The sequence below is a fragment of the Archocentrus centrarchus genome, chromosome 4 (genome assembly GCF_007364275.1).
Source record: "Archocentrus centrarchus isolate MPI-CPG fArcCen1 chromosome 4, fArcCen1, whole genome shotgun sequence".
Taxonomy (NCBI): domain Eukaryota; kingdom Metazoa; phylum Chordata; class Actinopteri; order Cichliformes; family Cichlidae; genus Archocentrus; species Archocentrus centrarchus.
Window position 1 is genome coordinate 4,249,900 of NC_044349.1, and position 22,240 is coordinate 4,272,139.

At 40.9% G+C, this 22,240-nt stretch overlaps 1 protein-coding gene across 2 annotated transcripts in view; it reads left to right on the forward strand.

Moving 5' to 3' along the window:
• LOC115779645 (tensin-3-like) overlaps positions 1-22,240 on the forward strand; it is a 69,442-nt gene that overhangs the window by 43,612 nt on the left and 3,590 nt on the right. The window contains exons 14-22 of one of the 2 annotated variants that reach the window (XR_004019909.1): positions 794-921; positions 2,755-2,863; positions 2,950-3,018; positions 17,717-17,873; positions 18,647-19,080; positions 20,066-20,149; positions 20,296-20,426; positions 20,822-20,916; positions 21,139-21,216. Coding sequence is in view for 1 of the 2 variants with exons in the window: in XM_030728408.1 (XP_030584268.1) it covers positions 794-921; positions 2,755-2,863; positions 2,950-3,018; positions 17,717-17,873; positions 18,647-19,080; positions 20,066-20,149; positions 20,296-20,427; positions 20,824-20,916; positions 21,139-21,216 (1,284 nt within the window). In the remaining variant the exon portion in view is untranslated. Of the gene's footprint in view, positions 1-793; positions 922-2,754; positions 2,864-2,949; positions 3,019-17,716; positions 17,874-18,646; positions 19,081-20,065; positions 20,150-20,295; positions 20,428-20,821; positions 20,917-21,138; positions 21,217-22,240 lie in introns of those variants that run through there. The other variant, XM_030728408.1, reaches the window with a different exon arrangement.

Consider the following 22,240-nt stretch of genomic DNA (forward strand, 5'->3'; position numbering starts at 1 on the left):
AACTCAGGAGTTGTTGTTCTTAAAGTGATCTGATTTCTAGAACTGTGAAGATAGCGTAAGGGAAGGAGAATACTGTAAGCGATATGCAGACGGTGAGAGGCTCATACAGTCTAAATTTGGTGAGTCAGACAAGGACTTGTCTAGTTTTTTCCCAGGCGGTGTGCACTGACTGCGGCGAATACTAAGCCAGCTGCTTCAGGATCCTAGGAGGATTTATGTTACAATAAGATTGTAATGTCAAATACGTGCTTATCAATTTGACCTTTTTTGAGTCTTTAGCCACAAACCATACGTTAATCACTGTTCCATATAACAGATATTTGACTTCCTGAATAATACCAGTCAAGTATTTCTGAGGTTCTGGGAGCAATCTACTCGTATCTGAAAAGAGAACGACTGATTGTTCCAGCAGATGTTTTCCCGACAAGCCGCCCTGATGTTCCACCAGTCACAGTGAAGTCTTGCTTAGTCACACAAGCACTCCCCTGATGATGGCTGCTACACTTTGCTGATATCATATACTGATGGCAGCTTTCTGTGAGAGGCAAATGCCAAATCATTGTCTGCTTTCATTTTTCTTGGCATCTTTGTCCAAATAAACTCTTCAGTGTCTGTATTAGAATAGACAAAGCAGTATGCATATTTAATTTAGTATAATAATGCATGACTGAATTTGAATCCGTGGTTGACTGCTTTTCAGATCATAATCTGTCTGACTGTCTGGCCCCTCTCTGCCTCCCACACTCCTGCCCTCCCCACCCTCACCCCTCTTTATCGCTTTGCTTCCAAACAGGGTGGATGCAGCAGAAACAGGTCAGCGATGTGATGGATTACGCTGGGCTCCGCAGTCCGGGATGGAGAGGGGGTGGACATCAGTCTCTCAGGGACTCCCCAGGCTACAGTCCCGCCTCACCCTCTCAGGTAAACAGTTTTCAGGTTGTGGGGGTTCAGGTTTCACTTTCATCATCATTTTTTTTTCTTTTCTTCCATATGCCTGACTAGTCCTAACCAGGTTCTACACGTAAAATAGCAACAGTACAGCAAACCTGCCAGTAATCTAGCCTCAGTTAGGGAACTAAATCTGACGTCAGGTAAGCAATGCTAAAGCAGGTTATCAGAAATGGAGCACTAAGTAGGAAAGTTGAATAATGAATAATTGTGGTAAATTATTCAAAATATAGTATCGTCTAGTGGGACACAAAGCTAGCATAACATTAGCATGCCAAATTACTAGAAATGTAGTATGCAATGCTAAAATATCACCACTGGAACTAAGAAAACAGCAGCACAACATTGGCTAATTTGAAACAATGCTAACAAAACGAGCATACCTAAAATGCCAGCGTAATCTAATAGGTCACAAAGTTGCAGAGTGCCCTCTGGTGGACAAACTATGCAACCTCAACAGTCATATCACGGTTGAAGGGTGGTTCTTTGGGTTGGTTCTTATTTAATTTTTTAATTTTGATATACTGACTGTTATAAATGCTGACACCAATACATCAACAAATTGCTAATATTGGCTGATAATATCTGAAAATCTTCACCCTGGAAGGAGTTTTCGAAAAGTTCAACTTTCAACACCCTAAAATGAATTTTACCTGTATAGGAAAGAAAAACCTACATTAACCAAAATAGCCGTGTGTGTATGTGTGTGTGTGTGTGTGTGTGTGTGTGTGTGTGTGTGTGTGTGTGGACAGGACCTTGCATGGTTACATCAAGAAAACTAGTTGCAGCACTTGCAGTTTTGTTACAGAGGAGGAGATAAAGTGATCATGATTGTGTAACAGTATCTACGTCTTTGTAGATGTTTTTTTCTTCCCTTCTCTCCCTCCTTTGTTCTTTATTTTCTTTTTTTTTTTTCCAAACTCAGTCTCACTGCTGGGTGGAATGAAGGGCCCAAGTGTTTACACCAAAACACAGCCTGCACCCACACACACATCACAAGACTGACGTCTGCTTGTGTGTGTGTGTGTATATGTGTGTTGTGTCATCTCTGAAGACTTTGGAAAAAAAATTGGGCTCTCGACCGTTCTCTCTTTCCTACCTGGGTCACTCCATCTCAAGTCAACACGGGCTCGAGGTCAAATATGACCGGCTGCACCACAAACACAAGTCCTACCCAATTAGGACAAAATTCTGGGCTTTCCAAATGGTACTCTAATTCTAAAAATTATTTTGTTAAATATGTGTATTTAACAAAATGATTTTCTCAGCTACAACTAGAATGGTTATAATATTGTTTGAAAAAATTAACTGAAAGTGGGCGGACTTTTTCTTTTTTTTTTTTTTTTTTAAATATATAACTTGAAAAATATTTTATATTTATAAAGCTAAAATGACTGTAAAATACAACTATATAGCATTCAGAAATTGTCACTAGTTGACTTTTGCAACGTGAAGGTTTTTATTAGTGTGTGCTCAAATATTGGACTTTACAGAATGGCGTGTTTTCATAATTTAACTAACCAATACTATTACTGATGCATTTGTCCCAAATTACAGATCCTGATTCTTTTGGTTGGTCAAAGTTTCAGGCTTTTGTCTTTAATAGTTTTTGACACTGTCTCAGATTTCAAAAATGAGTGGACGGGCCTTTTTCAAAGAATAAATATCTAAAAAGATATTTGAAATATGAAGCTAAAATTAACAGAACTCATTATGTATGTGTTCAGTCTTTGGACCATAAAAAGTTTGTGCAGAAAATGTTCTTAAAATGTGCTGATTTCTTTCTTCCTTCTGTCTTTTTAAAAGCATGGACACCTCTATAAATCCAACAGCGTGGACTATCAAGGACGTGCAGTTGGCACTGACATCGTCCCTTCCACTCCGGCCTTCCCCGTGTCTCCTCCAACACCTTACGGTAAGAGATAATGTCAGAATGAGCACTTGTGGTCATGGGAGTGTTCTCTTTAGGAAATCTTATCAGTGTTCTTCTTCTCTTCCCAGTGAAACATTTCTCAGAGTTTTCCCAGCTCAGGACAGGCAGGCAGCTTGACCAACACAGCTGGACACAAGGTACACTTTCCCAGGAGTGTGTGTGTGAGCGACCAAAAACACATATGAATGTGTGACTGGCAAACGCACTAAACCCAAACACTTGAACTCCTGATTGCTGCTGGACAGAGTTCAAGAGTCCGCTGGAATGTCCTCCTGGCATAGCATACCAAAAACACACACTCACACACACACCTGCCCTATGCTTTGTTGCTACTGGCTTTTGTTTTTCGGTCATTTATGTGGGGTCAGAGGCAGACAGATGGCTGATTTCTAGGCCTTTGTGTTCAATATTTTCAGGTCTGCTTTTATATTAATTTTAAAAAAGGGTCTGGATATCTCGTCAGGCCTATGCAGGACAGCTGATTCTGGATGTCTGCTAATAATAGTTTCTCGGTAACAGAGGAAGAGACCGCTGCTGGCAGGATGTCCACTCACGTCCTGTTCTGGCAGGGTATGGGGGAGAGGGGAGGGTCTTTTGTTGTTGGGACATCCTGCCTGAAAAGATGTATACCATACAGCTGCTGGAGGAATTTATTGTGCTGTCAGAAATCTGTGAAAATTTGTATTTCACCAGTACTAGTCCCCAGGTAGAAGACAGAAGTGGATTTTTGGGGAGCTCAGAGAGGCAAATGATGTTTCTTCAGGGGTCATGTCTCATTAAACGCCATCTAATATTAGACTTCTGCCTCGGGTCTTTGCAGGGCCTACGTACGTAACCAGAAATCACCTCTGAAGCCTGCGCGGTAATCACAATCCTTGTGGACATGTAGTTACATTTCTTGAGAGGTGCACATCAGGTTACATTGTATGTCACAGCGTACGGTTCAGAGGGGATTTCCAGTTATGTATTTAGGAGCAACGCCGAACTCCAATTCAGGCCTTATTAGATCGATAGAGCAATAATTCTTTTTGCATAAAAACCAGAGTTTGCAGAAATCACGTAAAAAGCGTACACAACAAAAACATTTGTTTTATCGATCTGATCAGCTGCCAAAAGCACTTACTACGTTTGAATATCCATCATCACATCATCAGGAAGTCTGGTATTGGTGATGAGGTGGAGTGTGTGCCCACTTGCTAATTGCAGTGATAGAATAATTCTGATGGCAAATCGGTGAAATTCTCAGCCCAACGCAAGACGACCTGAGCATGGCACAGTGCCAGCCAGTCACCCGCTGGCTAGAACTCTGCATTATACTTATAGGAGCTGCTCTGCAATGGAAAACCATGCTGTGAAGCTCCCAGCATACAATCATTGTGCTGATGTTAATGCCAGAGCAGGTTTGGAACTCTACAGTCATTAAGTCACCAGAGTGTTGGTGACTTTTACACACTATGCGCCTCAGCATTTGGTGACCCCGCACTCTACCTGAAAAACAGTTAGCATCAAGTCATTTCACAAACTGCCTTGTTGCAATGGTGGTTTCCTGTTATATCACATCACATCCTTTCAAAAGTGCTTGTAAAGGTAGATTGCATGACTAGATGCTTGATTTTATGCACCTCTGGCAACCGGACTGAAAACACCTGAATTAAAAGATTAAGAGGTGTGACCCAATACTTTTGTCCATATAGTGTGGCTTTGCAGATAATTTAAAATATTATGACCTAAACATTATTAATCATGATTATAGTACATTAATTGACTGGTAATCAAACGTGATATTTATGGAGGCATTTTGCACTGTATTGGAGATTTGTTTGCTCTGTTTATTTAACATGTTTTTCAGAAAAGATTTTTTCTCTCACAGACAGCAATTAAGACAGCAGTTTCCTGTTACCCATATTAAAATCAAGCTGCAGTCTGGGAAACAGTTTGCCACATCTGGACACAACAGCGACATTCCCCATTTGAAATATTAATTTATGTTTACAGTCATTACTGTAATCACAGCATGACCCGAGGCTACTGCTGCGGGCAGCGTCAGACAGCTCAAAAACAACAGTGCACCCAGTCAGTCACGCTAACACTTCAGTTCCCACTGTGTTATCACCAAGCTGATCACAGTGTGATCCTGCTGTGTCATATGTGCTGGTATTTTTATGAGGTTTACAGAATTGTAGTGTATACTGTAATATTCCAATGGAATACCGATTTAAGAGCCTGTAGGATGATTTTTTGATAAAATCGACTAATTTGAGTCTACAAGGGAAAATGAGTTTATTAAAGTAACGCATGACTGTACTATTTAATAGCTTGGCATTTGTGTGAATAGTCTTTCACTTCTTTGCCAGGAGTTTAGTGAGGTGCTATTAGTCATTCCATATCTCAGTGTAAATCTGGAGTTAGAAGGCAGTTAGCAGTTACATACAGAAGCATATGGTGTTAAAGCCAGATTATGAATTTTAATGTCTTACCTTACCATAAAATGATCAAATTTCTTAATTTATAAAAAGGCAAAAAAAATTCACAAGACCCATAAAACGGAGATCGATTTAGCCCAACTTAATTTACCTGCTCTTCCCTGTTTCAGAAATGATATTTAAATAGTAGGATTTAATGGCACAAAAGCGAAATCTAAAAGTATAATGTGAAATGAAAAACAATGAAATTGGTAAATGCTAACTAGCCAAAGGATAGTTAGCCTAGCTTAGAGTGACCACTTTTAAACTTTATTATGTGATTGCGCTGCCTTCAGAGCACATGCTTTCACAGACTTAATTAATTATGCCATTAATAATGCAATTTACTACCGCTTTGCTGTAACTGTAGGCACAGGGAAAGTCCAGGACACGCTGCATCTTGGGAAAACTATGGCTCTTTAACTGCTGAGAGCTCCACTATGTTCATCAGCTGGTGCCTAACTACTGTATGTCTACAGCTACAAAACAAGGCTGCTGAGCATCATAAGGCCAAAGCAACCCCCCCCGATAGAACTGAGGTTGATGTGAGCGTTGTTCATCTGCACTGCTTATATGTTGCCATACTAGTGCGAGTAGTGATTGCTTACCAAAACAGAGAAAAGCCACATGCACTAAATCCTTTGAGGCTGTTGGGTGACAAACCTGAGATTATTGAAATGGACAACAGACTTTTCTGCACATCAGCCTTTATGAAATTAACATTACAGCAGTGTGTGTGATCATCAACCCAAAGATGAACCCTGCTGTGGTCTCTGCACTTGTGTACTTTCATATCCTCGTGATGGCAAGCTCAGCTCTCATGTGTTATGTAATAACATTTCCTTTGTGTACTTTTGGATGAATCAAAATAAACATTGATATATATACAGAAAGTCTCAGCCACCGGAAACAGGTTTTAGCCGAGGAATGTAAATGTGCTTACAAGCTGAGGTTCAGCAGAGCCAGATGGTTTGCTCAGGCAAACACTTGACTTTCTGAACCTCGGGGGTCAAAGGTCGGGAGAAAGCCAAAGGGAATGGCAGAGACGGGAGCACAGCCTCTTCAGATAGTTGCTTTTATTGTCCTTGATGAATATGAGTGAGCTAAAGGGCCATTTAAATGTTTCAGCTGTTGTTGTGCAGAGATGTTTTACTTTTTTTCCTATTGTCAGCGCTTCTGTTTGCATTTTTAAAAACCGATGTAAACAAAAGGACTGAAAGCCGCCTTTGCTTTGGCAGTGACTGGCAGGCCCTAGTATGCACAGGACAGTACAGAGTGGCTTATATAATCAATAATGTGACCATTATTTAATATTAACATGTAAATTGCATTGGCTTAAAATCACAGCAAACCTGCCTCATAGAAGTTATGTTTATATGCAATGAAATCATGTTTCAAATTATGCTTAAGATTAAGAGGCAAGAGGTGGCTGAGGTGGAAGGTGGGCATGCAAAGCACCTGAAGTATGTTGGTTAGTTTGTCACATTCAGGTTGTCCCATGTCATTTTGGACTACTATAGTTAAATGAAGACTCTTTTTCCAGCTGCAGTTATATTTGGCAATACCACATCCTTCCACATGCAGAGCAGCAGCAAGACCCCAGTACAGAACAGAGCAGGCATCACTGATAAACGATATGACAACGATGAAATCAGGAACACCAATAAGCAGCTGGAGGTGGGTTTCAGAGAGCCTTGCAGGAACAATGGCCAGCTTAAAGCAGTTTAATTGTTTTAAAAAAAGCTGGAGCTGATGTCCATTCAAGCTCATCTCCTGTCAAAACAAGGCATGCAGCACATGCTTCCTTAGAAACTAAGCTAAACTTAACACAATTCAGTTAATCAGGACTTTTGTGGTGTAATTTATGATGTGCTAAGATTAGATACATGGCAGGAGACATTGTCACTGTGTCTGCATGCCTTTTCCCCTGCGTTTGTGGTGAGCAGATGGTGGGAGTGGACATGCATGCCCTGACAGAGAGCCCATAGAAACTCCTCAAACCCCACCTCCTCTTTTCTCTCTCTATGGTCCATAAAAGGCCACATGTGACCTCTGACCCTTCTGGCATCCACTCTGATTGGGGGAAAGTGCTCACAGTAGCCCATCAGGAACAGTGCTCAGTGGTCAGTAAGAGGGAGTGAGTGTGTGTGTGTGTGTGTGTGTGTGTGTGTGTGTGTGTGTGTGTGTGTGTGTGTGTGGTGGTGTGGGGGGCAGAAATTCCCTACATCTCCTTTCTCCCTCCCTCACTCTTTTTGTCCCTCCCTTCATACAAACCCAGACGTTGTGCGGAGTCACAACACACCAGGAACAAACAGGGAAGCTCATTTTTCCATCTGGGATACGAAGGGAATTGGGCATGGCATCGAAACGATCCAGCCCCTGAAAAAAACAAACCCTCCAGTGAGTTGAGTTCAGATTGCTTTGTTGCATACAGAAGTGAAAAAAGGGAGCGAGAGAGAGTGAGCCAGCGAGAGAGGAGGAGATTGTTGGTCATAGGGAAGCTTTCATTCACGCAGGGAGGCAGAGCGTAGCAGAAAGAGATAGAGGTTTTGGAACAGGAAGGGGGAGATCCTGGAAGTTTGAGGGTAAACAGGAAATCTACAAACAGGACATCTTCTGAGAGTGTCACCATCATGACTGCATCTCTTGGTATGTACGTGTGCACACACACACACACACACACGCCAGAACCCATTGAATGATTGTGTGTGACTGAATGATTTTGTTCACAACCGGTGAAGGCTGCGACCACCTAGGCTCATGATTCAGCTATGAACTTGTAACAGTTTTCCTTGTATTCTTTATTTATATTTTTTCAGTTTTCCTCCTTTTCAATCTCTTGTTTATGAAACGTTATCTGTCCCTCAGTCCCTTCTGGGATTTTTTTTAAGAAGGCACACACGCAGAGAAAGGCTTCTCCTCTCTTCTCTCTAATGCAGGCTTCGGGTATTTGCCAACACTTTCTGGAATTTTTCTCTTTTCAGACCCCCTCCCCCTTAAAAACCTCACCTTCTGTCTGTTTTTGTGCATGAAAAAACAGTTTTGCATGCAGCCCGTCTGACATCTCACACTCAGTGGGATGGTGAGGTGGTTTGTTCCATTGCTCTGTTCATGATGTCATCCCTTTAAAGGCTATTATGGCGTCTGTCGTGCAGTCATCGAGGCTGATGTATTGGTGGTTAACCGAAGGAGGCCCCTTTTCCCTCTCTTTTTTTTTTTTTCCTGGCCTGCTGACCTGGGTTGAACTGAAGAGTCTTTGAAGATTTTCGTTTTTGTTGGGGTGCTTATTGCTCCTGACATTCCCCAGGGATGTCACACTCCATAAAATGAGCCACAGGTTAACTTTTCCTCCAGAAACATCTTAGTTTTGAAGTCAGTTGTTGAATCTGGAGCAGTTACAGCTGCTGCCTTTGATATTTTTATTATAGTGTATGAAAAGGTGTCATTTGGTGAACCTACAGAGCTCCTGTCTGTTACTTTACTGTTCTGATTTAGTCTCACTGGTCTAATGGTCTTACATTTTATGAATTTTACTGCTATTTCTGAATGTTTGAACAAAAATATCTGGTGCTGTTCACCAGCAGTTCCTTAGTGCAGGGAAAATACCCTGTCTACCTGCTCTGCAGCAAACAAGAACAGAGAGACACAGATGTAACTAGAAAAGAGAGATGCATTAACGGAAAATCACCTGCCTTATTAAGGTCTCGGGTGTACCAAGTGCCTCCAGAACAGATTCAGTGTGTCTTGGCTTTGATTTTCCACATCCCTGCAGCTCTGTTGGAGAGATGGAACACTATTCTTCCAAAATATATCCCATTATTTTGTGTTTTATTGATTTTTGGTAGAGAATTTTGCCTAAAACAAAGATCCAAAATCTCCCATATGTGACCTACTGGGTTGAGATCCAGTGTTATGATTCACATGATTTGGATTTCACATCATTCACATGATTTAGATTTTCAGTGAGTCTTTGTTCCTATGTGAACAGCGGGCATTGTAATCATGCAAGAGAGCGCTACCTTCGGAATGGAATAAAAGTGATCACTCAGAAAAACTTTGATTGATTTTCAGTGCAGTTTGGGTCCACTCGTCCCTCCAGAACAGCCTGGAAAATGCCCCCCAGCAGCATAACAGAGCCACCGGATCCTCACATGATGGGGGCCAAAAGGTTCAGGGTGTTGCCTTTATTTTGTTACCCATCTGTAGTTGTTGCATTAATTGATTTTAATAAGAAAAATGATGATTGCAGTCAATTAAAATTGCAGACATGAGTAAATCATCAAAAGTAAGAAATGAGGCGTGATGTCAGCACTGCCCCGTAATCATTTGTACTCGCTCTTGATGCGTATTTGACTTGCTGCAGTTTACTCCTAAAACATAGGTGTTGCTGTCCAGGAAAAAACATCACAGCTCTGGAGCAGAACTAGAAGAAGAAATCAGGACAGGAAAGTTTTCAGAGTTTTCTGCACAGTGTCTCACGTTTTCCAACTGAGTCTCTCTCTTTGAAATATGGAAAATTTTCTCCTCCAGCAGTCATTATATGATTGCCAAAACTTTGCTACATGCAATGTTTTTTTTTTTTGCCCATTGCAACTTACAAAAGTTACTTGCATGACAAGCTGAAAGAAAACACACACTTGTCCCTGGACTTTTACTGCAACTGCCATGTGGTATAGAGTGCATTGATTGGTGAGTGGTGATGACATATTCAAGTATATCCAGCTGCAGCCACAGCATTGGTTGTGTCTTATGGTGAAGTGGACGTGTCGTGTTGTGTTGTTGTACAGCCTGCTCCCTGTACCCGAATACTGAGATATACACACAAACACAATGAGAGGCTCAGCAATAATGCGAACAATTAATTAATGAAACAGTTTCATCATTAAAGATGCTCATCACTGCAAAATACTGGGAGTGAATTCATTCCAATTAATCACCATGGAATGTAAACGAGTCAGTAAATAGTCTAAAAATCAAAGTGTTTTTTCTTTGTTTTTGTTTTTTTAACTTTAGACCAAAATATCAAAGAATCTGTGAGAGAGTCCCGGTGGGAAAACTTTATTGACAGAAGTTGTTCAGAGACACTGCACAGATGTCTGCTTTGTGAGAGATATTTGACTTTTGCCGTAGTGCAGGAAAGACGGAGAAAATCAAACCACAAGATGGAAAATTTTGACAACAGAGCAGACAGAGGGATGCAGGCACCAAGATGGAAAGACGGAAACAAGGATTTTGTCCCTCCGACCATTAATCAACAACGTCCGTGTTAAAGCTCTGGCTGTGTGAGACTTACCAGAACATTCATTGTCCAGCACGCACATGCTGATGATGTAATGATGTCTGGTACGTCTGCAGTTTGCAACCTTAAGACAAGGCAGGAAGTATGGAATCTATATGCAGTCCATGTGACATCATCGTTGCACAGGGGTGTGCAGCCATGGATTTGCTTGTTGTTGTGAATTAAACTGAACTGAATTGAATGGCATTAAAATTGCTGAATTAGATTTATCAATAGTTTAAAAAGATCTGTAACTAACTCAAACAGCACTTCCATATCTGTTTAATCAATGGTGGGTTGTGTATAAAAGGTTATTATAAAATGAGTGTACCTCATACATAATAGAACACCTATGCGAGAACATCACTCTTTACCAACATTATTAAAATCCATCTTCAAACAAATGATGGGATATATTTTTGAAAAATAGTTTTCCATCACTCCAGTAAAAGTTCAGAGTTTTCAAGAATCAATACCACATATCAAAGTGAAATTAATTGTATCGATTGAAGTCTGGAGTTTGAAAGAGACCCAGCAGCAGGTTAGACTCAAGTATAAAAACATTTTTGACATTTTCCAAATCACCAAATTAATGCACACACATTCCCGGGACAATGTGACACACAGTCTGCACTTCATTCAGCCGAGAATCTACATCACACTTAAAACATGCTGTAAATAAAAGATTCAGTGAAATCGCGGTGCTTACAGCTGATTTTAGACCAAAACTCAGAACATAACCTGCTCTGTGGCAGGTTTACCCCGGCCTCAGCTCTCTATGGTGTTAGAAAGGCTGCAATCTGTGAAAAGGAGAAGTTTATAAATGTAACTAGGCAATGCTTAAAGATTGCTTAAAAATTACAAAGAGCTCACCGCTGTGTTAAAACTACCAACATGTGTGGATCTGATTGCAGCAGGAAAAAAAAAAAAAAACATGATTATTTCTCCAGACGAATCAAGTTTGAGGAATTTCACTTCAACTGATCAAATATTTGGGGCGCTGTTGCACTGCAGGCTTCCCTGATACATCAAAAATATTGATTTTCATGTTCATCTCAAGGGAGATCGAACAGAGTAACACGAGCGTAATGGTGACTGAATCAGAGTTGACTTTTATTGCTGCTGGTGTTGTGTGAGTGAAATCGCAGCACTGTGGACCACAGTCCACAAAGTCATTAACTCATAATGACAGTACTCCCATAAAACCCTGAGCGATGATCTGTTCTCTTCAAACACAACCTTGATTATTGGTGTTTATTTGCAGTGCTGTTATTCTTCACTCCCCCTGCAGTTGGCTCTTAACTGCGCCTCTCCTCTGCCACTTTACTGAGTTGATAAAACTGTCAGTCCAAACACGAACAGAGAGCAAAGGAAACTGATTTACAGACAACCTCCTGCTACTTTGTCCTCCCCACAGCTTGGACAGCAAATTCGAATGCCCCTCAACTAGAGCATTAATGCCACCAGTTGTTAATCCCACATGTGCACATATCTGGCATACATTACATCTAATTCTGGCTATAGTTTTAGTAAGCTGTAGGAATTTTGGTACTTACTTAGGCTATCATTACTTTTAATGTAATAAGGGGTCCATGGTTGATTTCTAAACAAATGCAGAAGGTAACTTTATGCAGTTTTTATTTAGTGTTTTGTAGCGTTTAGCATGAAAATTCCAGTATGTACTGCTGGATATCAAACAGGCAAAAAGTTTGAGAAAATCTGCATAACAAAGACTGCAGCATGTTTTCAGCTTTGCTGTTGCACACTCACCAGTAGCTGTTTATAAACAGGAAACCGCCGCTTAAATCATCCAAAAACTCATGTTGGCACAATTTTATATGGAAATCAAGCTTCAGCTCTTGATTTGACTTGTTCTGATTCTGATTAACATTAATGTTTCTCCTGTAGGAGAAATTCACTGGAATGAACAAAAACCTTACTTAAGCTAAACTATTTTTAGCATTATTAGTCCTTCATAATTTATAGCCTCATTGGGTCTTTGGGTAGCAGCAGGTGTCTTCCTCCTCCTTTTGCATCCCCCCAACTATCCCCCTGAGAGGCTGCAGCCTGTGAGCCCTGTGAACAGCTGTACTGCAAGATACTGTGAAACTCCAGATCTGCCAGCCACAGTCTCAGCGTGTGTGTGTGTGTGTGTGTGTGGAGACCAAATACTTGCTCTCGACATTCCTGTGGTCAGCATGGCGTTTGTCCTGCAGAGCTGCATGCACATCCTCGTGTTTATGTATGTGTGTAGGCTGAGCCTTCTCTGCTGATAATGCACAAGACAAAGTGTTTCTTTGTCAGATAAAACATCAGACTGCTGTATCTGTTTCATCCTTTGTATCCTTCCTGATTTATCCAGCAGGCAGTGCAGTCTGAGGAGGAAAATATCATCTCCACATACGGTTTTATTGATTAATGGGATTCATATTTGTTATACACACATTCACAGTCTGAGCCATCTAACCGTCACTCTCTGTGATCAGGAAAGTGTGTGTGTGCGTGGGTGGTGGTGGGGTTCTTGGCATTTGTGCCCACATGGGTCTGTGCCATCTGGAAAAGGTTTGCATGGTTTAATAGTAAACTGAAGAATCTTTGTTCCAATGAGGAGAAAACAGCGTGCAGGAAAAAACCAAAAACATCCCAAAGTTTCAACACAGTTTGTTCAGCTGCTAAACTGGTTACACTTTTAGCTTAGCACATTATGCTAACAGTCGCTAATTAAAGTACCACAATGTTGAGACAGATGAAAATTTAGTATAGGACTGGTTGAATTTATGACTTGATGACAGAGCTGGATTGAAGATTAAGGCACCACTAATGATGCAACATTAAAGGAATTTAAACACAGAATTTCATGTGAAAAGTTGAGCTGTTTTAGTCGGGACCAAAGTCACGGCTCCACTAATATAACTATGGTATCGTGAGCTGCTGACATCTTACTTCAGGAATATAAATGTTTGTTCCACTCAACACTATTTAAGTAGCCAGTCACATTAACCATTACACAAACATATACAGTGATTTTGGTAATTACCAATATTGTTGATTTAGGACAGCTGTGGCGTGACCTTTATATTGTCTAATATAGTCGTTAAGCACTGCTGTTAAATGGGGATTCAGTCAGACTTCAGTCTTATTTATTGACTGATTGATGAATGTGACTGAATGTGATGCTCACAAGGAATCTGATCAAATCACTAGTTTCAGCAAATAACTGTGATTTCTAGCTGCCATTAATATTAATGACTTGTTCACTGTGAGGGGGGGGGGACAATGCCAGCCATAGTTTGGACAGTGGAGCTGGGGTGGGTTCGTGGGTCGGCAACTTGGATTTGGCAAAGATGTTGCTTTTTTCTAGCTCCAGCTAAGAGGTGACTATCCGTTATATTTAACCCACATCATTAGCATGAGTTGTTTCCTGCACCCAAATTAATTACTTTCTTTCTTTCTTTCTTTTGAGAATCAAATCTTTTATCATTTTACTTAGAGCACCTACATGTACATATACAGCAGAACTGGATGATTACGCTCTCCATTTAATGCAGTTATATTTGTTTCTTGTCAATATTCAAGAAAAAGAAGCCAATCACATTAAAAAGCAGAATTCTTGACTTACTAATATACTTAAAGGTTGTGAATCAGCTAAAACAAAAGTGACTCCAGACTTCATTAGTAACCTTCTATCCATCAATGTATGCATTTTTTATGTATGCCGTTATTTGGATGTTATAGATATGATCTTCCCAGCTTTGAAGAAAGCCGTCTATCAAAAATCTGTGGACAGATCTTTTGCCTTTCTGCACACATAATTACTTTCAACTGCTGAGTTTCTTTTTTTCCTTTCTCAACCTTCTTCCAAGCTTCTTTAAACTGGCAAGATTCATAGTACATCACTACATTTTTTGCGCTCATGCAGCCTCCTACCGACACACTCTGTAACAGTTGCCAATAAGTCTGCTCTTCTTATACCTTCCACCCATTGCTGCACCTGTGTTTTAGTTTATTTGTTCTGTAGATGTTTCAAGTGAATCCATATCGGATTAGACACATTCCCGATAAGAATGTGTTCATGCACTTTGCTCTACCAGGAAAATACAGGTGTACTCACTTCTGTTGCACTTAAGTTGTACTCTGGTATTTTCAAAATGTCCAACCTGCTGTTAAAAGGGAGTTTTTCCTTCCCACTGTCACCAAGTGCTTGCTCATAGGGGGTCATTTTGATTGTTGGGTTTCCTTCGCTCCTTCTCTCCAGGTGTTACCTTTCATTTGTGCCTGGCTGAAAGTGTGTAGCTGTAGATCAGGGCTCTTCAACTCCAGGCCTCGAGAGCCCCTGTCCTGCAGGTTTTAGATGTGTCTCTGCTTCAACACACCTGAGTCAAATATAGAAGTCATCAGCAGGATTCTGGAGAACTTGACTGCATACTGAGGAGGTGTTTTGGATCAGGGACACATCTAAAAGCTGCAGGACAGGGGCTCTCGAGGCGTGAAGTTGAAGAGCCCTGCTGTAGATGTTGTGCAGTATGAATACCGGAGGTGAAAGGTGTAATAGCAGGCTGTGGAGTCAGTCACAGAGCAGAGTCTAAGGTCAGAGGTCATCTTGGGGTGAGTTGTTGCTGCCACACATTTGGCTATTCTGTAATTAAGCAGACGTGCTGGGATGAGGCATGATGAGCCACAGATGTAAAAAATCTCAGTGAGGATAATCGACCGTGGGAACGGTGGGGAGACAAGAATCGGCTGCATTCTGGGAATCATCCCCAGAGAGAGAAGCTGACAGTGACTGTGGGAAGGATTGCTGCCCTCCCTTCAGTCTCTGTGTGTTCCTTCTAATGGACAACAACAGCAACTACAGCCATGGATATCTTTGCTTTCTGAATTGTACATTATTGTGTGTGCGTGCGTGTGTGTGTGTGTGTGTGTGTGTGTGTGTGTGTGTGTGTGTGTGTGTATCTGCCGACATTTCTGTAACTTTTTTGTGCACTGTGCTCGTGACCTTTAATCCTCAAGAGTTCAAGTTGAGTGTCGATTGTTTCTGTTTATTGTATCAGAGACTCTGTGGGAAGTAGTGTGATGTCAATAATTTACATTTAAATAATTACAGAAAAACCGGAGGTTTGCAGATATATTTCCATGCAGTCTTTTACTTCTGCTGCACCACATTTAAGTGGGAGTGTTGCACTTATTCCTCTGAAACAACTGATTCACAGACAATTAATTTTTAATTTTCATGCAAAGGTGCCAAATATTTCACGGTACTAAGTTTTCAGGCAGGGGGATTCACCATTTTCCTTCATTATGCTAAACAATGAATTAGAAGGGGTCACTTTTGGCTCTAAGTAACTGAGGTGGGTGCAATGAGTAATCATACAACATTAGAATTAACCATTAGAATGGCCCTTTTCTGATGTTTAAATTACGGTTGCATTAACATGGTGTTTGATTTAATTTATATTTTCTAATTTTTTTGTTAATATGCATCCAGGACATGGCATCCTTCTACAGGACAGGCCTATAAAGACAGTTACATTGACAGGGCAAATGTAGTTCACCCATACAGTAAGCTTTTATACAGCATACAGAACACACTGGACCTTTATTTGTAACAAATTCTTTGAATTCATGAATTCATTAACAGCATGTGGGATTATATAATCCACTTGAGATGATGCCGCTTGTCCAATATGATCACAAACAAAGCTCAGTCCAAATGCCTCCATCTTCCAGTGCTTGAATGGAGAGAAGGAGCGGAAGGGGGGGGCAGCCAGCCAAACAAGGAGCTCTTTATAGTGACTGACTGTTTTCACGGTGACTCATCGCACTTCACAGTCCCGTCTGCAGCCTGAGGAAGCCTGCCCTCGTGTTTGCTGAATGACACACTACATGTTCAGAGTGCCCTGCTGGGATGTTTGGAGTGGCCTCCATCCCTCCTACCACACACACTCACACGCACACACACACACACCACATGCTGTCAGTTCATAGAAATTTACATTTTGCTTTATTGGCAGATTAGCTCCAATACTCCCCTCACTAACTTTCCTCCTAGTGTATTAATGTGATTTGACTTTTAACTGAATGGTAGTCCTAATGGTTACATAGAAGTCAACAATGCTTACATTGCTAATATTTCATCATGTATCTTTTACATTTATCTCTTTTATGTGGCAACTTAATAAAAAAAAACCCTTCCATGTTAATGTGGACTTGTTATGTTTTCCTTATTTTCTGTGATATATTATTATATGAAACCATGGCGAACGGCATACCAGCACTGTCTGTGAGCACAGCAGCCCCCCCCCCCCGCCCTAAATTCCTACTGAATGCAAGCTCGGCCATTTAATTTCAATAACAAACTGAAAAGTGAGGTTTTAAAGCCTTTAAAACGCTGATTCACATTATCAATACAATGAACCGAGAAACTTGATAAGTTTCACCTTTCTTCCATCTTTACTACAACAACCGTAGACTGGGACAGTAATGAATATGCATGTCGGCCTCCACACAGCTGAAATTGTTGTGAACTGCGACCTCAGCCGTGTACGTGTCAGTGCAACAATGTGAGTGGCTCATGTGAGTTTGTCATTCAGCTGTTGATTGGTTCTGCAGGGCGAGGGAAAGGACGGCCAGCTTCATCTTTACCAATACAGAATTCTCCCACAGATTTCTAGTTTGGATTTCTTGAGTGTCATGTCTCTTCCTCCAAGTGTTGTTCAAACCTTCTGTTTGCAAGTGGCAGCCAATCAGAATAAATGAATCATGCAAAGCTACTCTAGTTGAGTCCAAAAATAAAAATATGGAAATTTAATTTGAGCAAAGTAACTTGAGGACAAAAAAAAAAAAAAAAATGTTGCTGAAAATGTTCCAGGAATTACTCCTTGAGTGAATAACAGTTTCAGTTAAACCTGACAGGTGTGTTTGAACTCTCACTCTATAATCCAAACAAAGGTAGGGTCTGAACAAAAGGACAAAGCAAACAGTGACCGTTTATGGGCTATTTTATAGAAATAAGTCAACTCCTGGGATTTTTATTTGGAGGCTGAACGTAATAAACCAGGACTGATTTCATTTTCTGTTCCATTTTTTTCCCCCCAGATTCCCGGAGTTTCCTGGACAGCATGAACCACGGCAGCAGCTCCACAGAGGGAGAGATGTTCAGATCAGACGTGTCCGTCACTCCTGCTTCCTGTCAGAGGATCTTTGGCTCCATGTGCTCAGTGTCATCAGACAGCCCCCTCCCACACACAGACAGGTAGATGGACACACATACATACCACAGCCATTTCCAACAAGCAGTTTAGGACGACTGTCGCTCTGTTTAATTTATGTATGCAAGCTGTGTGTCAGTGTCCACAGCTACAACTGTTTTTAACGCCACTGTCAACAGACAACAGTCTGTTGGGTCCACAACACCGAGGAGGCAGATTTTGTTTTCGACTTTTTAAAATCTATTTTTATAAATTTTTGAGAAATACTGTACACTGATGTTTACTTTCATCCTACTCCTCCCTTATTGGTAGGCTGACTGTTTTGAAACGTGGTATGGGTATTCAATATACAAAGCTCTACAAAAAGCTTTATAAAAATAATTTTATTTTCAATTTTTAAAATTTTTTACAAAGTTTTAAAGTTTTGAAGATAACAGTACAGTCGTGTTAACTTCGATGATTACTTTTCCCTTATTTATCAGCTGAATCTTTTGAAACTTGTTACCAGTATCCACTGGGCAAAATGCTGCAGATGAATTTCAGATTTTTGACTTTTGACTAATCTTCAAAATTTTCTAGAAATTCTGTTTTGATGTTTAACTTCAGTCGCTGCTCCTCCCTTATTTTGTTGACCAGTTCTTCTGAAACCAGCAGGTCTCTTGCTGAGAATGTGTGCTACAGCATATAAGAACCAGTCCATTTACATTTGGCTGTTACACGTCACACTGATGTTCATTCATTGCCAGATCTTGTGTCTTTCTTTCATCTTGTTTACACGTACGCCTTTAATTCCACATCATAACCTTCTCTTCCGCAGTTCCTCTCCTGCTCCAATGTGGCACGACCAGACTCCAAATTCCCTAAACTCTCCATATCCTCCCCAGCCCTCACCCCCTCTATCTCTCAACTCTCCCAATGCCCACAGTTCTCCCCGGGGGCCTCCAGGGGCCCGCAGGGGGACGGACAGCACAGATTTGTCCTCATTATTGTTGGGGAACGGTGGCCTGGAGGAGAGCCTGCTGGAGGCGATGGAGGGCCTTGGTAGTCTTAACCTGCTGGGAGAGGAGGGCCTCGCCCCGCTGCTGCCTGAGAAAAGAAGGGGGGTTGAAGGGGGAGAGTTTGGCTCCCGCTCCCCTTCACTGAGTGGATATTCCAGCCCTCATAGTGGCAGCAGTCTCAGCATCCCTTTCTCATCTTCCATGACCCCTGACCCCCTAAGAGGACTCAGTGGGGCCCCGTCACCTGGAGCAGGTATACTGTCCCAAATGCAGCACTAATAAATTCATTTTTATCCATTAAATTTTCCTTGTTCCTGACATGAATATCTCAAACAAAATTAAATAAATTAAATAGAAATTTAAAAACCAATAAATAAAAGTAAGGATGGTAAGGAAGTAGTTGATATCTCAGAGGAAATAAAAAATAAAACATCCCAAGCAGGTCTGACTAAATAAAACAAACAGCTAGCTGATCGAGGTGCAACTGTGTTGGAATATAATAGCAAAGATGATAATGTAAGTCAAATTTATGAAAGAGAATTTCTGTTCCACCGTTACTTTACTCAGCAGAAAATCTTTCCATACTAACTCGCTAATGCAGGATTTATATTATAATATGCTAAAATAATCAAAGCTATTTAGGAACATGATGCAAACATGAAGAGCACATATCCTCTCTGCTGTTAGCTCACTTGTCAGGTTATGTTAAGTTGTACGGGAACCACAGGCTGCCATACAGCAATGAAGGGAAGTGAAAACACAGAAAACCACATGATGAACTAACCTATCAAAATAAAACAGGAAGAGAAACCAGTAATTAATTCACACAGTAAAATGCCGACAGGGAGAACACAGAAGGCACAGAGAACAGAAAACGACATTCAAAAGCAACAAGGAAGAGAAAAATGAAAGGATTACAATAGACTACAGCAGGATCTTTGTTAGTGGGAAACTGAGACGCTGGTCCAAAAGTTCGGTTTCTTGGTCTGTCTGTTGTTTTTAGTTCCTCAAAGAAAATTTCGTTCACCTCAGTTTTATTGTGGTGGCACCAAAAATCTCAAATCTGAATAACTGAGGATATTTTTTATCTGTGTGGCTGCATAGCGTACCACCTGAGTGTTTTTGTAATTTGTGTGTAATCACCCTTTAACTTTACTAGCTTTTAAATTTGCCTGACTGGTCACACTTGGTCCAAAGCCAAGCTGAAGCCTAACAGAGCTCTAACCTGTGTTTCACAGACTCTGCCAGTAAGCAGGACACCGTGAAGTTTGTTCAGGATACTTCCAAGTTCTGGTACAAGCCCGACATTTCCAGAGACCAAGGTAAATATTGGTCTTGGACCACAGCGGCTAATGGCCACTTGTGAGAAGATAATACACCCTCGTACAAAGGTTTCCTCCACGTACAATACAGTGCGAGTCTAACTTTAGCTTATCTCTGCTTCCTCCTTCTGTTGACCTACTGACAGCCATCGCGGTGCTGAAGGACAAAGAGCCGGGCTCATTCATTGTCAGAGACAGCCATTCATTTCGTGGAGCATACGGATTGGCCATGAAGGTGGCCACGCCTCCTCCATCAGTGATCCAACAGAGCAAAAAAGGTGGGTTGAATGCCATGTTTTACATGTTCTACTTCCCACTGTCACCGAGTGCTTGCTCATAGGGGCTCGTTTGATTGTTGGGTTTTCTCCATATTATTTTAGAGTCTTTACCTTACAATATAAAGCACTATATATAAGTAATATTTTTTGTGATTTGGCGCTATAAATAAAATTGCACTGAATTGAATTACATGCCAAAAGTCTGAACATACTCATTTAAAAGTTAATATTTAAATGTACAAACTTCCTGCACTGTAAGTCAGCAAAGTGGGAGTCTGCCGCCTTTTATTTGGGACTTCTGTTTCTATTTAGTCATTTTTCATGTTAATTAAATTTACACATTTGCTGTCATTTATCAGTATGAATAAGCTAAAATATAATGCCATTTTTTTGCAGGAGATCTGTCCAATGAGCTGGTGAGACACTTCCTGATAGAGTGCACGCAGAAAGGTGTTCGTCTTAAAGGATGCCCTAATGAGCCGTACTTTGGTGAGAATACTGTGCTCCAGATTTAATATCTATTTCTACTAAAGTAAAGCATAACTCCATTGACCTGATCAAAAGTATAAGTACAGCTGAGGGAGCGTGTTAGAAGTCCACATGTGGACGTAATAGCACAGAAACACTATGCTGCCCTCTACTGGTCAGTACACTGGAGTGCAGCTGACTCGTTCTCTCAGTAGTTACATTCATGATCATTTTTCTCGACAGGAAGTCTCACAGCGCTGGTGTGCCAACACTCCATCACTCCTCTGGCTCTGCCCTGTAAACTCATCCTACCTGACAAAGGTAAAGAAACAAGGTTTTCTATCACGAATGGGAGCAGACGTAGAGCTGTGAATCAGTGAGTTAAGCAGAGTATTCCAAAAAGGGCACTAAACTGCAATGAAGAGATGTTTATAAATTTTTTTCCCATGTTTATGATGTTAGAGTTTAAACTCTAGGAGCAAACGAGAACTTTTATTGGGTAATGGTGAGGTCCAAAACCTGACCCTGGTCCACCAATAGGGGGTGCTGTGGTACATGTGCAATTTATATCCACGGTTTCCTTGGATGGAGCTGCACCTGCTGGTACAGGACACGCCCCTTTCTCACCTGTAATTTCTTATGATTTTATTTATTTATTTTGTAAAAAATGCAAAACCAACTTTTTCAAACTAGTTCACAAATTTTCAAAGTCACTCAGAATGACATCTTGTGTCACAGGATTATCTGGAACTGTCAGTAGTTGGTTTTGTATGTATGTGGTTGCAGATTCTCCCGCCACATCAATACACTTTTCAAATTTCCTGCAGATATCCTGACAATGTTGATTTTTTTTTTTTTCCCTTGACCACAATAATCATGAAGTTAAAAATGTTATAATTTAACAGCCCCGGTCCTCATAAAGATCTCAGAAATGTGGAAACACTTACCAGCACCATCAAATGTTGGTTAAATCTGTTGGTGGTATAGCCGCTGTGGTTTTATAACCCCTGTGCTGGTCCTTATTAGCATCATTTAGATGACTGCCTAATAAGCTTATTATTATTATTAAGCTTATCAAGCTTTTTAACTCAATACAGTGTTGCTGGTTTTGTTAACCACACACAACTTGCACAAACAGGCACATTTCTGGCTGCTGATACATGTTTTTGCTCAGTTACAGCACTAGCATATGTTGTGAGGATCAGATGTGGTCCAAGTGCTACAACACGGACCAGAGAGTGCGAAGCTCACCCTGAGTCAACTGAAGTCAAACGATTCCTGCTATCTGCGATCACATGACATCAGAAAGATGACTGCAGCATATTCAGATAGCCCAAACTGAGAT